Genomic DNA, 20,284 nt, shown 5'->3' with positions numbered 1-20,284 from the left:
TCCCCCGCGCGGCCGCCAATCGCGGCGGGCGGTGGTGGTAATATTGTGGAGTGGAGTTTGGATGCCGCGGCGGCCGCAGGCTGGAGCGGCGGGGCCGCGGGGGCCGCTCGGCTGTGTCGGGGAAAGGGGGCGTGAGGCGGCGGCGGCTGAGGAGGCGGCGGACGGGGTAGAGGAAGAAAGGAAGCAAGAGGGCGGGGAGTCCTCGCCGAGGAGGCGGGACCCTCCGGTTCCTCACCTCTCGGCGGCGGCGGCGGCGGCGGCTGGAGGCGGGGAGGCGGCGCCGCCCCCCTACCCGCGGACTCCTCGGCGCACGGCCGCCGACCTGCCGGCTCCGGGCGCTGGAGAGGCTCCTGAGGCGGCAGCGCCGGCCGGGCGGCGGCGACCGCCATGGCGTTCCTCAAACTCCGCGACCAGGTAGGCGAGGGGCGGCGGGCTCCGGGCGTGTGCGGGAAAGGCTGCGGGGCGGGGGCGCCGGCGGGGCGGGCCGCGGGGCGCCCGCTGGGCTGGGCGGCGCGAGGCCGGCGGGGGCGCCCCGGGGGTCGCGGGGTCCGCCTGTCAGAGCCGCCCGGCCCGGGGAAGCCCACGTGCCGCCGCCTCCGGCCGCCGCCGCCGCCGCCGCCTGAGGGGCGGGTCCGCGCTCGCGCCGGGCGCCCGCGTCCGGGTCCGCGCCTCCGCTCCTCCAGGTGAGTGAGGCCCGGGCCTAACAGGTGGCTTCCCGCCGCCCGGGCCGGGCGCCGCCCGCGGCCGGGACCGCGGGTCACGACCTTGTCCGCCTGTTGGCGTCGCCGGGTAAGTTGGAGGCCGCCTCTCCGGGTCAAAGGAGGTTGGTTTGTTTTTTTTTTTTCGCTCGAGGACTAAGTTATTCACCGTGCAAGTCCCCAGACTCGTTTTCTTCTGACGTTTTGTGCACCATTTTGGTTACTTTTCTTGACTCAGGAAGAGCGGGTTCACGAACACCTGAAGTGCGGGAAAGAATCGTGACTCTCTTTGATGGAGGAGATACTTTTGTGTCTAGGGACGAAATCGCCACTATATCGGAATGATTTGTCTACCTTAAAACGTTGAATGATGGGTAGCAAGACTAGGCAAATGCAAACATTTGAAATCTCCTCTGAAGGAAAAAGGAAATGAACGTGTGAAATACACCGAGTCACAGTAGGCTTATTCTTCCTGAGAATTTGTTTTTTTGCCATTTGTTTTTCTGAACAGAAGGTATTGAGCAGATTTAAAGGGAAGGTAGTTGGATGCATTGGGAAACTGTTTGAGAAGTGAAATACCCTTTTGAAAAACGGGGGGGGGGGGAATCTTGAGATGTATTTTTCAATATTGTCTCTTAGCAAATATTGTACCTTAAAGTTTGAATCTAAGTAGTGTCATGTCATTAGTGACTTTTCTGTGGAGGCCGATGGTTGAACTTGTGTATGTATCATTTGATAACAGGAAGGTTTTAGTTGGTGTTAAGGTCATCAAGACTTGATACTTTGAAAAACTGTAGCATTTAGTCAAGTTTATACATTGTATTTCAAATCATTGAACCGCATTGTCCAACATGAAAGCCAGTAGCCACATGTGGCAACTTAAATTAACTCTAATTTTAAATAAAATAAATTCGGTTCTTCATTCCTGCTAGCCACATTTCAACTGTCGCATACCCTGTGCGGCTCTTGACTGTGGTATTGCACAGCACAGATGATATCAGAAAGTTCTATGGGGTGGCACTATTAAAGAATAACAGGTAAAGCATAAACCAATTCATGCTAATTACTGTACAGTTCATTCACGTTATGCTTTTAATGGTGTGAAACTCTGATCTAGGTACTCCACTAATCTTTACTGATCCAGTGGCGCGTTGTGTTTCCATAACTTACAGTTGAGGTAACAGTTTTTGTTTTTAGTCCTACACTTTTGAAGAAAGTTATTTGGATCATTGTGTGCATTAGAAACTTGGTTAACTTTTAGGAAAGAGAGCATCTCATTTTACAGAAACAGGGTTGTAGTTTCAGTTGCACATAAAACCTAGTGGCACCTTTGTGTATTTAGGAACTGCAGTTATGAAGCAATTGTGATGCTACTCCAGTTTTAGATATAATGTCCATGGTAAGGATGATAAAGATTTTGCATTTGAATAGAGCCTGATACTGGGAAAGATTGAAGGCGGAAGGAGAAGGGGATAACAGAGGATGAGATGGTTGGATGGTATCACCGACTCAATGGACATGAGTTTGAGTAAGCTCTGGGAGTTGGTGATGGAGAGAGGCCTGGCGTGCTGCAGTCCATGGGGTCGCAAAGACTTGGATATGACTGAGTGACTGAACTGAACTAAGGATGATATGTAAAATGTCACCTGTAAACTTGAAGATATTTGGGTGAGTTAATGAAGTGGCATGGCTCAGATGGGGGAAAGAGTGTTAGGGTTTACCTCTAAACTACTAGCAGTTGGCTCATTTGGTCTGTCTTTTGGAAGACTTCTAAAAGTGAGTTTGTTTTTGCCTGGTTAAAAGGGAATAGCCACTTTAGAAGTCATCTTATATGTTGATATTTTATTAGCTATTGAAAGTAATGGTAAAAATGAAATGGAATGCAAATATATTTAAAAAAAATAATTTTACTCATTTTTGGCGGTGCTGGGTGTCTTCGTTGCTGCACGGGCTTTAAGTGAGCGGGTGCGTGCTTAGTCCTGTCCAACTCTTTGCAGCCCCCATGTACTGTTGCCCACCAGGTTCCTCTGTCCATGGAATTTTTCAGGCAGGAATACCTGAGTGAGTTGCCATTTCCTTCTCCGGAGGATCTTTCCCACCCAGGAGTGGAACCTCATCTCTTGAGTCCCCTGCATTGGCTTGCAAATTCTTGACCACTGAGCCCCGATAGAGAGTGCACAGGCTTTTCATTGCAGTGGTTTCTCTTGCTGTGGAGCACAGACTCTAGAGCACAGGCTTCAGTGACTGCAGCTCCCAAACTGTAGAGTACAGGCTCAATAATTGTGGCCCACGGGCCTAGTTGATCCTAGGCATTTTGGATCTTCCCAGATCAGAGATTGAACGCCTGTCTCCTGCTTTGGCAGGTAAATTCTTTACAACTGAGCCCCCAGGGAAGCCTGCAAATACCATTTTAACCTTTTCCATCTACGAACAGGCCATTCAGCTAGATGAATTATTTTACTTGGAGGAAAGGAGGAGATCCGTTTAAATACACAGAATTGTAAAGCTCGAAGGTGCTTGACACCATTTTACTCAGTCCACATTTTCACTTGAGCTTTTCTCTGTTATTTCCATATTTACACTGTATTTTGCTTTTTTCCATTGTTACAGTCTGTTACATAGAAACTAAACATAGGTAGGGGTTGTTTCTCTTTGTGCACATAAGTGTCAGGGGGGTTATAGTTGGTTTAAACATAGAATCAGTGAGTAAACACAGTAGTTTGTTTTCCTATCCAATCAGTGAATGAGACAGCTCTCCCCCATTTTGTGCCAACCCCAATATGGGGGTAAAGAGTTATTACTGTACTATTTTTTATTTGTAGGTGAAAATAACTGTAAATGAAATAAAAGGAATGTCTGCTGTTTGTAGTAGTGGAAACATGAATTTTCCCCTAGACTTTTTTCCCACTTTGATGTGTTTATACAGCATGAATCTGTAACAATTGCAGGGTTTTATTCAACAGGTGTCACTGTCAAGTTTTTTTCTCCTTGCATGGTTGCATTTAAAATTTATTTATTTTCCAACTTTTCAGTTCAGTTGCTCAGTCGTGTCCGACTCTTTGCAACCCAATGAACCGCTGTATACCAGGCCTCCCTGTCCATCACCAACTCCCGGAGTCCACCCAAACCCATGTCCATTGAGTTGGTGATGCCATCCAACCATCTCATCCTCTGTTGTCCCCTTTTCCTCCTGCCCTCAATCCCTCCCAGCATCAGGGTCTTTCCAAATGAGTCAGCTCTTCGCATCAGGTGGCCAAAGTATTGGAGTTTCAGCTTCCGCATCAGTCCTTCCAATGAACACCCTGGACTGATCTCCTTTAGGATGAACTGGTTGGATCTCCTTGCAGTCCAAGGGACTCTCAAGAGTCTTCTCCAACACCACAGTTCAAAAGCATCAATTCTTTGGCACTCAGCTTTCTTTATAGTCCAACTCTCACATCCATACATGACTACTGGAAAAACTATAGCTTTGACTAGATGGACCTTTGTTGGCAAAGTAATACCTCTGCTTTTGAATATGCTGTCTAGACTGGTCATAACTTTCCTTTCAAGGAGTAAGCGTCTTTTAGTTTCATGGCTGCAGTCATCTGCAGTGATTTGGGAGCGAAGAAAATAAAGTCTCTCATTGTTTCCATTGTTTCCCCATCTATTTCCCATGAAGTGATGGGACTGGATGCCATCATCTTCGTTTTCTGAATATTGAGTTTTAAGCCAGGTTTTTCACTCTCCTTTCACTTTCATCAAGAGGGTCTTTAGTTCCTCTTTGCTTTCTGCCATGAGGGTGGTGTCATCGCCATATCTGAGGTTATTGATATTTCTCCCGGCAGCTTGTTTGCAAGCTGTGCTTGCAGCTATTGATTGCAGCTTGTGCTTCATCCAGCCCAGCATATTGCATGATGTACTCTGCATATAAGTTAAATAAGCAGAGTGACAATATACAGCCTTGACAGACTCCTTTCCCACATTGGAACCATTCCATTGTTCCATGTCCAGTTCTAACTGTTGCTTCCTGACCTGCATACAGGTCTCAAGAGACAGGTCAGGTGGTGTGCTATTCCCATCTCTTTAAGAATTTTCCACAGTTTGTTGTGATCCACACAGTCAAAGGCTTTGGCATAGTCAATAAAGCAGAAATAGATGTTTTTCTGGAACATGTTTCTCTTGCTTTTTCGATCCTCTAACAGATGATCTCTGTTTCCTCTGCCTTTTCCAAAACCAGCTTGAACATCTGGAAGTTCACGGTTCACATATTATTCATGGTTCATGTATTGCTGAACCCTGGCTTGGAGAATTTTGAGTATTACTTTTTTAGTGTGTGAGATGAGAGCAATTGTGCGATTGTTTGAGCATTCTTTGGCATTGCCTTTCTTTGGGATTGGAATGAAAACTGACCTTTTCCAGTCCTGTGGCCACTGCTGAGTTTTCCAAATTTACTGACTTACTGAGTGCAGCACTTTCACAGCGTCATCTTTTAGAATTTGAAACAGCTCAACTGGAATTCCATACCTCCACTAACTTTGTTCGTAATGATGCTTCCTAAGGCCCACTTGACTTCACGTTCCAGGAGGTCTGGCTCTAGGTGAGTGTGAGTAGTCACACCATTGTGATTATCTGAGTCGTGAAGATCTTTTTTGTACATTTTCCAACTTTGTGGAGGTATTATTCATACATAACATATGTGAGTTTGAAATGTACGACACTGCTCTGATACATGAATGTGTTGTGAAATGGGTTACTGCAGTAAGTTAGTCAACACTTCCATGTTGTTGTTCAGTTACTAAGTTGTGTCTCACTCTTTGCAAGCCCATGGACTGCAGTATGACAGGCTCCTTTGTCCTTCACTGTCTTCCGGAGCTTGGTCAGATTTACGTCTGCTGAGTCGGTGATGCTATCTAACCATATCATCCTCTGCCACCCACTTCTCTTTTTGCCTTCAATCTTTCCCAGCATCAGGGTCTTTTCAGTGAGTCAGCTCTTTGCATCTGGTGGCCAAAGTATCAAAGCTTTACCTTTAGCATTAATCCTTTCAATGAATATTCAGGGTTGATTTCCTTTAGGACTGACTGGTTGTATCTCCTTGCAGTCCAAGGGACTCTCAAGAGTCTTTTTCAGCACCATAATTAGAAAGCATTAATTCTTCAACACGCAGCTTTCTTTATAGTCCAACTCTCACATCCATACATGACTACTGGAAAAACCATACCTTTGTCTCTCTGGACCTTTGTCGGCAAAGTGATGTCTCTGCTTTTTCATACACTAAGTTTGTCATAGTTTTCCTCCCAAGGAGTAAGCATCTTTTAATTTCGTGGCTACAGTCACATCTGTCCCTTCATGTAATTAATTATCATTTTGTGTGTAAATGATATATAAGATCTATGTCTTGTAACAACTTTCAGTATTTGAGGTCTATGTCTTATAGCAGCTTTCAATTATGTATATACAATAGAGCATTGTAAATTATACTCACTGCGCTATTCACTAGACCTCCAGAACTTTCTCATCTTATAGCTGGACATTTGTACCCTTAGACCAATTCCAGGGTTATATTTTATCGGCAGTGATTCATAGTATACGTTAATAAGAAAGGTAGATGATCTTTGTTTGGATAAAGGATAAAAACTCACAAACAGGGAGCTGAATGGCAGCTGATACTTGGCTTCAGTATCTAGGAGACAATTGGGAATGATGGAGATCATGGCAGATAACAGGTATGTTAGCTGCTAATCAGCTCCAGTTCATTGTCGCTGGGAAGGTGTGCCTAGTATTCTGAGAACTCCAGTTGTTTTTGTAGGAAGCCAGAAATACAGATTCTTACGAAAAATTTCTATTTATAAATGTTGGCAAGTTGTTAGTTACCATTGAGGAAATCTTAAAGCTGTGGTTTTAAAAGGGGGTTAGTAGGAAACGAAGAGTTCCAAAGAATAGCAAGGAGAGATAAGAATGCCTTCTCTGTGATCAGTGCAAAGAAATAGAGGAAAACAATAGAATGGGAACGACTAGAGATCTCTTCAAGAAAATTAGAGATACCAAGGGAACATTTCATGCAAAGATGAGCACAATAAAGGACAGAAAAAGTATGGATCTAAAAGAAGCAGACGATATTAAGAAAAGGTGGCAAGAATATGCAGAACTATACAAAAAAGATCTTGTCCCAGATAAGCACAATGGTATGATCACTCACCTAGAGCCAGACATCCTGCAATTCAAAGTTAAGTGGGCCTTAGGAAGCATCACTACAAACAAAGTTAGTGGAGGTGATGGAATTCCAACTGAGCTATTTCAAGTCCTAAAAGATGATGCTGTGAAAGTGCTGCACTCAATATGCCAGCAAATTTGGAAAACTCAGCAGTGGCCACAGGACTGGAAAAGGTCAGTTTTCATTCCAATCCCAAAGAAAGGCAATGCCAAAGAATGTTCAAACTACTGCACAATTGTACTCATTTCACATGCTAACAAAGTAATGCTCAAAGTTCTCCAAGCTAAGCTTCAACAGTATGTGAACCTAGAACTTGCAGATGTTCAAGCTATTCAAAGGCAGATAAACCAGAGATAAGATTGCCAACATTGGTCAGATCATCAAAAAAGCAAGAGAGTTCCAGAAAAACATCTCCTTTATTGAGTACACCAAAGCCTTTAACTGTGTGGATCACAATAGACTGTGGAAAATTCTTAAAGAGATGGGAATACCACACAACCTGACCTGTCTCCTGAGCCATCTATGCAGGTCAGGAAGCAACAGTTAGAACTGGACATGGAACAATGGAATGGTTCCAATGTGGGAAAGGAGTCTGTCAAGGCTGTATATTGTCACTCTGCTTATTTAACTTATATGCAGAGTACATCATGCGATATGCTGGGCTGGATGAAGCACAAGCTGCGAAAAAGATTGCCGGGAGAAATACCAACGACCTCAGATATGGCGATGACACCACCCTCATGGCAGAAAGCAAAGAGGAACTAAAGACCCTCTTGATGAAAGTGAAAGGAGAGTGAAAAACCTGGCTTAAAACTCAATATTCAGAAAATGAAGATGATGGCATCCAGTCCCATCACTTCATGGGAAATAGATGGGGAAACAATGGAAACAATGAGAGACTTTATTTTCTTCGGCTCCCAAATCACTGCAGTGGTGACTGCAGCCATGAAACTAAAAGATGATTGCTCCTTGGAAGAAAAGCTATGACCGATCTAGACAGCATATTCAAAAGCAGAGACATTACTTTGCAACAGAGGTTCGTCCAGTCAAAGCTATAGTTTTTCCAGTAGTCATGTATGGATGTGAGAGTTGGACCATAAAGAAAACTGAGCGCTGAAGAAGTGCTGTTTTTGAACCGTGGTGTTGGAGAAGACTCTTGAGAGTCCCTTGGACTGCAAGATCAAACCTGTCAACCCTAAAGGAAATCAGTCCTGAATACTAATTGGAAGGACTGATGCTGAAGTTTCAGTACTTTGGCCACCTGATGCAAAGAGCCAACTCATTTGAAAAGACGCTGATGCTGGGAAAGATTGAAAGCAGGAGGAGGAGGGGATGACAGAGGATGAGATGGTTAGATGACATCACCAACTGATGGACGTGGATTTCAGCAAGCTCCTAGAGTTGGTGAAGCACAAGGAAGCCTGGTGTGCTGCAGTCCATGGGGTCGCAAAGAGTCGGACATGACTCAGTGATGAAGTGAACTAAGAGGACCAATTTATAACCTCTAGTGTAGATCAGCTTGAAGAATCAAACTATTATACGATAAGATTTGTATTAAGAAACAATTTTCATTCAGATAAAATAGCCAAAGTGGTTATAAAAATTAAGAAAGTGAGATATAATTTGCATAGCGTGAAATTCACCCTTTCAAAGTGTTCAGTAGTTTTTATTATATTCACAGAATTGTACAGCCATTACCTAATTCTAGAACATTTCATTACTCTAAAAATCCATTAGCAGTCACTTTTTGTTTTCCCCTCCTCCTAACCCCCAGTAGTCACTAACTACTTTCTGTCTCTATACATTTGTCTATATTTCATATAAATTGAACCATACATAATATTTTTATGGTTCATCCATGTAGTAGCATGAATCAGTTGGTCATAAATTTTTATATCATGTTTAAGAATTTTTTAAAAAGTTTACATACTTTTATACTGGAGAAGGAAATGGCATCCCACTCCAGTGTTCTTCCTTGGAGAATCCCAGGGATGGGGGACCCTGGTGGGCTTTTGTCTTTGGGGTTGCACAGAGTCGGACATGACTGAAGTGACTTAGCAGAAGCAGTAGCATGCTGTTTTACTGCCTCTGTGCATATTTATAATCTGGATGTTTTCTGTTTCCATTTTTTGAGTTTGTTTCATTTTGAGTTAAATTTTGTTTGTAGTAATACTAAAGGATAATAACTTTCACTTTGGGATTTGTGTGTGTGTAGTAGCCATCTTTGTCAGCCTCCTTGGTTAAAGTTCATTAGATAAGAATTCTTGATATATTATTTAAGTTGTATGCAGAGTACATCATGAGAAACGCTGGGCTGGAGGAAGCACAAGCTGGAATCAAGATTGCCAGGAAAAATATCAGTAACTTCAGATATGCAGATGACACCACAATTACGGCAGAAATGAAGAACTAAAGAGCCTCTTGATCAAAGTGAAAGAGGAGAGTGAAAAAGTTGGCTTAAAGCTCCACATTCAGAAAACTAAGATCATGGCATCTGGTCCCATCACTTCATGGCAAATAGATGGGGCAACAGTGGAAACAGTGCCTGACTATTTTTTTGGGCTCCAAAATCAGTGCAGATGGTGATTGCAGCCATGAAATTAAAAGATGCTTACTCCTTGGAAGGAAAGTCATGACCAACCTAGATAGCATGTTCAAAAGCAGAGACATTACTTTGCCAACAAAGGTCCATCTAGTCAAGGCTATGGTTTTTCCAATAGTCATGTATGGATGACTGAGCTGAGCACCGAAGACTTGATGCTTTTGAACTGTGGTGTAGGAGAAGACTCTTGAGAGTCCCTTGGACTGCAAGGAGATCCAACCAGTCCATCCTAAAGGAGATCAGTCCTAGGTGTTCATTGGAAGGACTGATGCTGAAGCTGAAACTCCAGTACTTTGGCCACTTGACTCGAAGAGCGGACTCATTTGAAAAGCCCCTGATGCTGGGAAAGATTGAAGGCAGGAGGAGAAGGGGATGACGGAGGATGAGATGGTTGGATGGCATCACCGACTCAATGGACATGAGTTTGGGTAAACTCCGGGCATTGGTGATGGACAGGGAGGCCTGGCGTGCTGTGGTTCATGGGGTCGCAAAGAGTTGGACACAACTGAGCGACTGCACTGAACTGAACTTGATATATTGAAAAGTCTTTTTTTTGGAGCAGAGTTGACATATCAATGAGTACATGTTGGATGGATTTAAATCACTATTTTGGATAGTTAGTAACTTCTTACTTGTTAAGTATTTCACTTATCTTGTCAAGGGTAGAACATTATATGACTTTTCAGTAGGAAAAAAAATGGTTCTGAAAAGCCTTGTAATTGGGGATGCAGGATGTGTGATGTGCTCAAAAGACACTGGTGCTCAGATGTTCAGGTGTTGCGTATCAAGTGTCTCCTTACTTTGTGTTGGATACTGTGGGGGACACAGAGGTGCAGTCGCTGCTGTCTCTGCACTGAAGAGTCTTACTGGCTAGAAACTGAGTGAAAGTATTAGTCACTCATTCATGTCCAACTCTTTGTGACCCCATGGACTATGCATGGAATTCTTCAGGCAAGAATACTGGAGTGGTTGCCATTTCCTTTCCCGGGAATCATCCCGACCCAGGGGTTGAACCTGCGTCTCCTTCATTGCAGGCATTTTTTTTTTTTTTTCACCTTTTGAGCCACTAGCTGAAGACACACATAAATCAATGCACAGAGTTGGAGACGCTTCACGTGAAAAGCTTTAGAGAGGCTGAAGGAAAACATGGGGCATATTCTCTGAAAATGTAACTAACATATAGTTTAAAAATAAGTTTTTTAAGTATAAATGTTTCTTAATTTTTTTTTAATACCTTGTATGATACAGTGTGGAACATGCAGTGCTTTGTAAGAGTTGCAGATAACATGATTCCAAATTCAGAAAGAATCAGATGATTTGATTTTAGGAAGACGGAAACCCTCATGGCTAGGGAGGTGTTTGAGGTTCACAGAAAGACTTTGTCGAAAGCAGACATCGGTGCAGGAAAGCAACAAGGGGAATCCCTGAAGGCAAGCCAGAAATAAAGGATGGTGTTTGGCTCAGACAGTAAAGAATCCGCCTGCAATGTCAGAGACCTGGGTTCGATCCCTGGATGGGGAAGATCCCCTGGAGGAGGGCATGGCAACCCACTCCAGTATTCTTGTCTGGAGAATCTCATGGACAGAGGAGCCTGGTGAGCTACAGTCCATGGGTTTGCAAAGAGTCAGACATAACTGAGGATACACACACACAGTGAGGAGGTAGACCTGATTGGTGGTTGTAGTTGGAAAGGACTGGAGATAGATTAGTTGAATTAACAGTGACTACATTATGAAGTACTCAGAGTACAAGGTTAAGAAGTTTTGACTGATGGGAAGTCTGATGTAGGCTCTGTGAAGGGCTTCAGAGGGAATGTGTATATGTGTACTTTTTTCAAGACAGTTCATAGTTTCATTAGGTCCTTTGAGAGGTACATGAAACCCTAAAGTTAAATAACTGCTAAATTACAGGTTTTAGAAGGGTAGATTATAAAAGACAAATAGGGACACCCAAGATTCGTTAGGTGGCTACTGCTGTAATTCAGAACATATGTAAAACCTTTTCATTTAGTGTAAACTGCATATATTAATTACTAAGCTGAAGTTCGAATAGCAATGAGTACATCTTTAAATGATCCTTGTATATATAATGATGACTTATTTATGTATAGAATTGTGTCTTATAGTCATATAACAGTTGGTAACTTTTTGTGTGCATAGTCACACTGTGCTGTGCTTTAGTTGCTCAGTGCTGTCCAGCTCTTTGCGACCCTGAGAGAGCCCGCCAGGTTCCTCAGTCCATGGCGATTCTCCAGGCAAGAAGACTGGAGTGGGTTGCCATGCCCTTCTCCAGGGGAACCTCCCAACCCAGGGACTGAAGCCAAATCTCCCGCATTGCACTGTCAGAACCACCAGGGAAGCCCAGTAGTCCCACCAGGGTCAATTATACATGAATGCAAGTGAACACTGATTGTGGTAGTTGGGGGGAAAAAGAGCAGATAATCCAAGTAGTTAGGTTTGGGGTGTATTAGGTTTCTCAGCATTTTATTTCCTTTTTGTTTCTCTAGCCTAATATAAAATTCAGCGAATGCACTCTCCGTGGGCTAGAATAAGACGCACCTGAAAATGTTCTGTGCCTGGACGAAATAGGGTTAAGCCTTTTTGTTTTGCATAATGTCTCCTATGGACAAGTCACATCAAACTAATCATTGACTAATACTTCTAATTTAAAGTAAAAGCTAATGAAATCTTCAGTTACTGAAACCAATCATGGTTTTTTTTTGTTTGTTTGTTTGTTTTTAGTGTGTTACAGTATATGGTACACAGTGATTACAGTTCTCAAGTACTTAAGGTTTGATTCCCACTCATATCCATAAACCAGTTCTTAGTTATACTATTAATTGATTCATCCATCCACTTTCCTTGTGTGATGCTGATTTTAAGAAAAATTGCCAGGATTCTTTAAAGCAAAGTCTAGATGGAGTTACTGCTCCCACAACTAAAGTTCACTTTTACCTAGTAAATTTAAGTTCAAATTCTTAATTGGTGATGGTTTCATCATTTGTTTGTTATAAAGTTAAAGGTATGTCTTTTCTACTGTTAAGGATTTAAGGCCACAGATAATATTGAAACATGCATCACAGGACAGTTAAAATTTTTTGAAAGGGAAATCGGGAAGCAGTTGTTTCTAAGACAAAGGCTTGTTCTAAAAGCCTAGAATGAAAGTAATTACTGTCGAGCATGATATTTTTTATATCCTGTTACCTAAAAAGTACTCAAAAGTCTCCATAAACTTTGTCATATAGATTAATCTGGAGAGGCAACCTTTTCTCTTGCTTCAATTTCTGGATTAAAAGTTTGATAGCTTTTTCTTTTTTAAAAAAATATATGTTTCTTGTGGTAACTGGTTTATCACATTCTATAAGTTTCATGTGTACAACATTGCATTTCTATCTCTGCATGCACTACAGCATGTTTACCACTTCCGTCTCCTATCCCCACCCGTTCCCCTCTGCTAATCATTACTTTGTTCTCTGTTTGTTTTTGTTTGGTTTATTCATTTATTTTGGTTTTATTTTTTGTATTCCATCCATGAGTGAAGGCGTCCAGTATTTGTCTTTCTCTGTCTGAATTACTTTGCATAATGCCCTCGAAGTTCACCCATGTTTCCACAAGGGCAGAATTTCACCTTTTTTTTTTTAAAATGGATAAGTCAGTCAGTCAGTTCAGTCACTCAGTCGTGGCTGACTCTTTGTGACCCCATGGATTGCAGCACACCAGGCTTCTATCCCCAACATCCGAAGCTTCTTGCTCAAACTCACGTCCCCTGTCCTCTGTCATCCCCTTCTCCTCCTGCCTTCAGTCTTTCCCAGCATCAGGGTTTTTCTCCATTGAGTCAGTTCTTCTCGTCAGGTGGCCAAAGTATTGGAGTTTCAGCTTCAGCATCAGTCCTTCATGAATATTCAGAACTGATTTCCTTTAGGATGGACTGGTTGGATCTCCTTGCAGTCCAAGGGACTCTCAAGAGTCTTCTCCAACACCACAGTTCAAAAGCATCAATTCTTCAGTGCTCAGCTTTCTTTATGGTTCAACTCTCACATCCATACACGACTACTGGAAAAAACATAGTTTTGATTAGACGGACCTTTGTTGGCAAAGTAATGTTTCTGCTTTTTAATATGCTGTCTATGTTGGTCATAACTTTCCTTCCAAGGAGTAAGCGTCTTTTAATTTCATGGCTGCAGTCACCATCTGCAGTGATTTTGGAGCCCTCCAAAAATAAAGTCTTTCACTTTCCATTGTTTCCCCGTCTATTTGTCATGAAGTGATGGGACTGAATGCCATGATCTTAGTTTCCTGATTGTTGAGTTTCAAGCCAACTTTTTTCACTCTCGTCTTTCACTTTAATCAGAAGGGTCTTTAGTTCCTCTTTGCTTTTTGCCGTAAGAGTGGTGTCATTTGCATATCTGAGATTACTGAAATTTCTCCCAGCAATCTTGATTCCAGTTTGTGCTTCATCCAGCCCAGCATTTTGCATGAGATACTCTGCATATAAGTTAAATAGTAATGTATAAGTAGTATCCATTATATACCTCATCTTTATCCTTTCACCTATTCATGGACATTTACATTGCTTCCATATCTTGGCTATTGTAAATAATGCTGTGATGAACATAGGTGTGCATGCATCTTTTCTAGTGTTTTGTATTCTTTGGATAAATACCCAGAAGGGGGATAGCTGGATTATATGGTAGTTCTGTTTTTAATTTTTTGAGGAATTTCCATATTGTTCTCCATGCTGGCTGCACCAATTTACATTACCACCAACAGTGTATGAGGGTTCCCTTTCTCCGCGTTATTGCCAACACTTGTTTTTTCTTGGTTTCTTGATAATAGCCATTCTTAACAGGTGTAAGGTGATACCTTATTTTAAAATTTTTTCTAATTTAAAAATCACTAGTAACTAGTGATGTTGAACATCTTTCATGTGCTTGTTTGGCCATCTGCATGTTTTTTGGAAAAATGTCAATTCAGTTTCTCTGCCCACTTTTTAATGAGGTGTTTTTTTGTTGTTGAATTACAGCTTTTCCTTTTTGAAACACCTTTACTGATAAGATTCACAAACCAATTTAAATTATACAGTTCAGTGGTTTTTAGTATATTCACAGAGCTGTGTATCTTCACAATTTTAGAACATTATATCTTGCCTAAGAGATACCTCTAACTCCTAAATCTGTTATTCCTCCAAGCTCCTGTCATCACCAACCCTCGACAACTACTAACCTACTTTTTGTCTCTAAAATTTGCCTTAGTGTGTTTTCTGAGCTCATTCATGTTCTGAAAGTGAAGTTGCTCAGCCATGTCCTATTCTTTGTGATCCCATGGGTAGCCCACCAGGCTCCTCCATCCATGGGGTTTTCCAGGCAAGAATACTGGAGTGGGTTGCCATTTCCTTCTCCAGGGGATCTTCCCGACCCAGGGTACCCCGCATTGCAGGCAGACGCTTTACCCTCTGAGCCACCAGCGAAGGCATTCATGTTGTAGCTTGTATCAATATTTTTATTGCTGAGTAATAATGATTTCATTGTATCGTATGCCACATTTTCACTTTTTGGCTAAGTATGAATAATGCTGCTGTGAACATTTGTGTGAACATCAGTTTTTATTTCTCTTGGATGTATACTTAGGAGTGTAACTAGCTAGGTCATATTGTTACTCTGTATTTAGCCTTTTAAGAAACTTCCAGTCCAGTTTCCAGAGTAGCTGTGTCACTTTGCATTCCCACCAGCAGTGTATGAGGTTCTGGTTTCCCCACATCCTCAGAAACGCTTACTGTCTGTCATCCTGTGTGTGTGAAATGGCATCACTTTTGGTTCTGATCTGCATTTCCCTGATGGTTAATGATGCTGAGCATCTTTTCATCAGATCCTTGTCCCTTTTTTAATTGGGCTATTTGTCTTTTTACTATTGAGTTGTAAGTGTTCTTTATACTACAAGTCCGTTAACAGAAATATGATTTGCAAAAAGTTTCTCCTAATCTGTAGGTCGTCTCTCTATCCCTTGGTAATATTCTTTGAGGCATAAAAGCTTTTAATTATGAAGTCCAATTTATCCTTGATTCCTAGGGTTTTGACTCAAGAGCCTAGGCGAATAGGGCATGAGGAAGAGGAGCTGGTTTGAGGGCAGATGAATTCAGTTCTGGATGTACTGCTTTCCTAGTGGGACATTTAATGTAGAAGTGTTGTTAGATAGGCAGAGGCTGGGCTCAGAGAAAAGCGTTTTCTGTGGTAGTGAAGTGAATGAGAAGAGTCCCTGGCCGAGGAGAGTGTGAGGGGGGTATGGAAGGCGTGGAGGCAGGGAAGCCAGAGAAGCGTCCCCCCAGTGCAGGGCAGAGGGCCACAGGAAGGCCGCTCCAGGAGGGGAGAGAGAAGGTCCCAGTGGCTCCTCAGGCCCAGAGACTCAGTTCTCTCCTCATCTTTTAGGGCTTTTTATCCACACATTGTTTAAAACTTTTCCGTGGAAGTTTCTGTTTGCCTCAAGTTCTTCTTCCTAAGTCAGCCATTCCTAACGCAGACACAAACTAGAATCGCTCAGCCGTCTGAAGTACAGGCTTTGGGGATCCCATTAGATCTGAGTGAGGATCAGCTGGTGCGGTGCCCCCGCCTCTGTACTTTAAAACCTCTTAGGTGAAGACTGGCTTGCTCTTCACCAGTATTGTTTCTTTTCCTCTTGGATCCCAGCTAACTTATAATGACCAGCCCCTCTTGCACTTGATTGAGAACTGGCTGTAGAAAATTAAGCTACTAAAAAATACGTAATTGAGTGTTTCTTCAACTCTGGCAAACACAAGCCTCCTTTGAACAGCCCTTTGTTTTCTTCACGTGCTGAGTGGATGTTGGCTGCCAGAGCAACTTTGGAAAAGAGGGTTCCCAGAGAGCTGGATATTTGTCATCTGGGTTATCTCCAGCTTTTTCACGCCCCAAGCTGATCATTAACCTGTCTTTTTGGATTTCATACAGGCTAAGTCCTAAGTTGCTTCAGTCATGTCTGACTCTTTGCAACCCTGTTGACTGTAGCCCAGCAGACTTCTCTGTCCATGGGATTCTCCAGGCAAGAAGACTGGAGTGGGCTGCCATTTCCTCCCCCAGGGGCTCTTTTCCCTCCCAGGGATCGAAACCATGTCTCTTAGGTCTCCTGCATTGGCAGGTGGGTTCTTTACCTATTAGAGGGAACCTAATAGGAGTATTTCCCAATGTAGAAACTAATTAAGAGTTCTAAATTAAATACTGTATAGGTGTGCTGTAGAAATGTTCTGGAAGATTGTGTATATGGTTAATCTACTTATTGAACATTGCCACCTGGTAAACCCTAAAGACATGAAATAAAAATTAACTATTACGTTCGGCCATCTGGATCAGACAGTAAAGAAACCATCTGCAGTGCGGGAGACCTGGGTTCAGTCCTTGGGTTGGGAAGATCCCCTGGAGGAGGGCATGGCAGCCCATTCCAGTACTCTTGCCTGGAGAATCCCCGTGGACAGAGGCGCCTGGCGGGCTGCAGTCCATGGGGTTTCAGAGAGTCGGACGCAACTGAACGTAAGCACATGTGTTATGCCACAGTCGGGGGGGGTTTGTTTATTAGAACACACACTATAACTTTAATTGATATAACTCCTTAGATTATTATCCAAATTATAATTTAGAAGCAGTTGCCCTTGGTTTGTATTATTTGTATTTTTAAAATCATGTGTTTGGTAGGTTGGGCTTTCCTGGTGGCTCAGTGGTAAAGAATCCTCCTGCCAATGCAGGAGATGCGGGTTCTTTCCCTGGGTCAGGAAGATCGCCTGGAGAAAGAAATGGCAGCCCACTCCAGTATTCTTGCCTGGGAAATTCCATGGACAAAGGAGCCTGGCAGGCTGCAGTCCGTGGGGTCCCGAAAGAATCAGATACAACTTAGCGATTAAAATAACAAACAGCAACAATAATTTGATAGATTAGTCTTCAGTTGTTGACTTCCAGACCATATATGTGTGTGTGTGTGTGTGTGTGTGTGTGTGTGTGCTGTTTTCCTTGGAATTATTTTTGTGGAAATCGTTATAATTAACATCCTGGTTATATTATTAGATAACAAACATTTGTATGCCTGCTACCTGCTGGCCCTTGAAAATGAAGCTATATCTATGTATAAAACAGGGGCTCTGTTTTCTAGTATGGGATAATCTGTAATTAGATAAGAACAGTTATGCTACTTGTGCTTTGAGAGCATCAAAGGGGCAAATGGCCAATTGAACCCAGTCGTGGAGTTAGGGGTCCTTAAAGTGTATTTTAAAGAGATTTTATTTACCCATGTTCCTCTTATAATATTTTTTTCTCTCATTCTTGGTGGACAAGAGCCATACATAGCCTGAGTAAAATATCCTTTTCAGTTCAGTCGCTCAGTCATGTCCGACTCTTTGCGACCCCATGAACCGCAGCACGCGGTTCTATCTCCCTGTCTATCACCAACTCCCAGAGTCCACCCAAACCCATGTCCACTGAGTCGGTGATGCCATCCGACCATCTCATCCTTTGTCGTCCCCTTCTCCTCCTGCCCTCAATCTTCCCAGCATCAAGGTCTTTTCAAATGAGTCAGCTCTTCGCATCAGGTGGCCAAAGTACTGGAGTTTCAGCTTCAACATCAGTCCTTCCAGTGAGCACCCAGGACTGATCTCCTTTAGGATGGACTCGTTGGACCTCCTTGCAATCCAAGGGACTCTCAAGAGTCTTCTCCAACACCACAGTTCAAAAGCATCAATTCTTTGGCGCTCAGCTTTCTTCACAGTCCAACTCTCACTTCCAAACATGACCACTGAAAAAACCATAGCCTTGACTAGACGGACCTTTGTTGGCAATGTCTCTGCTTTTTAATATGCTGTCTAGGTTGGTCATAACTTTCCTTTCAAGGAGTAAGCATCTTTTAGTTTCATGGCTGCAGTCACCATCTGCAGTGATTTTTGGAGCCCAGAAAAATAAAGTCAGCCACTGTTTCCACTGTTTCCCCATCTATTTGCCATGAAGTGATGGGACTGGATGCCATGATCTTCATTTTCTGAATGTTGAGCTTTAAGCCAACTTTTTCACTCTCCTCTTTCACTTTCATCAAGAGGGTCTTTAGTTCCTCTTTGCTTTCTGCCATAAGGGTGGTGTCATCTGCATATCTGAGGTTATTGATATTTCTCCTGGCAATCTTGATTCCAGCTTGTGCTTCCTCCAGCCCAGCATTTCTCATGATGTACTCTGCATATAAGTTAAATAAGCAGGGTGACAGTATACAGCCTTGACATACCCCTTTTCCTATTTGGAACCAGTCTGTTGTTCCATGTCCAGTTCTAACTGTTGGTTCCTGACCTGCATACAGGTTTCTCAAGAGGCAGGTCAGGTGGTCTTTTATCCTTTTAATATCTTTTAATATTCTTTTAGAGGAGCCAAAACTACAAGTATATTTTTGGCAATTTGGTGTTATATGGGGCTGTTTCATTTGAATATGTTTTTCGTTGCCTTCAAAATAGGATCAAATATTTTATTTAGGAGAACTGCAAATCTTAGTGTTGATGCAGATTAAATCGTGAAACTTTCCCTGCAGTCAACTAAAGGGCTTTTTGTTTGTTTGTTTTTTAAGAAATAGCTCATTGCTTGCATTTCCTCTTTTCCGTTTGAGGAAACTCTCAGATTAAGAAGGATGAAAGTCAGAAAGGACCTACTTCGCTATCTTCAGTATTATGTTTTTATTAGTGTAAATTAATTAGGGTAAAATCAGATAATTCAAACAGCTTTTGAAGATTTTATATATGTGTTTGGTGTGTATGTACGTAGATGGTAAACAAGAGCTTCTCTATTGGGTAGTTCTCTAAGTGGTGGCGGTTTCCCCCATTTTCGGAAGCTTCTGTGCTAGGCGATGTGTAGTTCCAGAGTGTCAGACTGGGTCATGCCAGGAGTGAGGACTTTGAACAGCAAGGGAAGGGACAGTCACGTCCTGGAGAAATGGAGTTAGTTGGACTTCAAAGTTAGCAATAGCTGGCTTTAAAGGGATGTAAGAGCAAACTGCTGCATGAAGGGTGGGCTGCATGAAGGGAAGCCAGCTGAACAAATTGGAATAGCAACTGTAGAATTACTCATGTAGGGCCAGTAAGTAGCCTAATCCAAGGTATGGGCAGGTAAGTTAAAAACCAGCGTGTCTGTTGGTTAAATGATTTGAACAGATGCCTGGAATCCAGAGACCTCAGTCGAGGAGACTGGGGGACTGCAGCCTGCAGACATTCTTAGCTGATATTGTCGCAGGTCAGAGAGGGAACCTAATAGAAGTATTTCCTAACTCAGAAACTGGTGAAGAGTTCTAAATGAAACACTGTATAGGTGTACTATAGAAATGCCCTGGAAATTTGTGTATATGGTTAAACCACTTATTTAACAGTGAGTGACCTTGCTATTTTAAAGAAACTTATTTTAAATAGTCCCTTAATGAAACAAATTGTCCTTCACTTTATCTTTTATCATAAAGCTTGATTTCTGTATATCATCTTCACTTAAATGTAGATGTACTGACTGGATTGCCTGACTGTTAGAGATGATCAGTAGTATCTGGACTGTTTTGTGTGTCCTGGTGCATCACTGGTTTAGAACCTCCTGTGTTTTGGCTGTTGAATTACTGCTTTTGAGATGCTGCTTAGTTAACTTCGGTCTATTTTCTTTGCTTACTAGTGGTGTTCCACCGACTAAGATTCCAGGTTCTATTTATAAAGTCAAAAGAACTCCCTACCCTTCGCCTAGTTTCCTCAGCACCTAGAAGCCACACTTTTGAGCTTGGGATTGCT

At 42.5% G+C, this 20,284-nt stretch overlaps 1 protein-coding gene across 3 annotated transcripts in view; it reads left to right on the top strand.

Annotated features, from left to right (window-relative positions):
* The first annotated feature begins 3 nt into the window (after nt 1-3).
* The window catches only part of ANKRD28 (ankyrin repeat domain 28), a 213,084-nt gene continuing 192,803 nt past the window's right edge, over nt 4-20,284 (top strand). The window contains exon 1 of one of the 3 annotated variants that reach the window (XM_069568331.1): nt 4-414. In XM_069568331.1, the coding sequence (XP_069424432.1) occupies nt 388-414 (27 nt within the window). In that variant the 5' untranslated portion in view covers nt 4-387. The remainder of the gene's footprint in view (nt 415-20,284) is intronic. The other 2 variants (XM_069568377.1, XM_069568341.1) reach the window with 2 other exon arrangements.

The sequence above is a fragment of the Ovis canadensis genome, chromosome 1 (genome assembly GCF_042477335.2).
Source record: "Ovis canadensis isolate MfBH-ARS-UI-01 breed Bighorn chromosome 1, ARS-UI_OviCan_v2, whole genome shotgun sequence".
Taxonomy (NCBI): Eukaryota; Metazoa; Chordata; class Mammalia; order Artiodactyla; family Bovidae; genus Ovis; species Ovis canadensis.
This window is presented reverse-complemented; position numbering and strand designations above follow the sequence as displayed.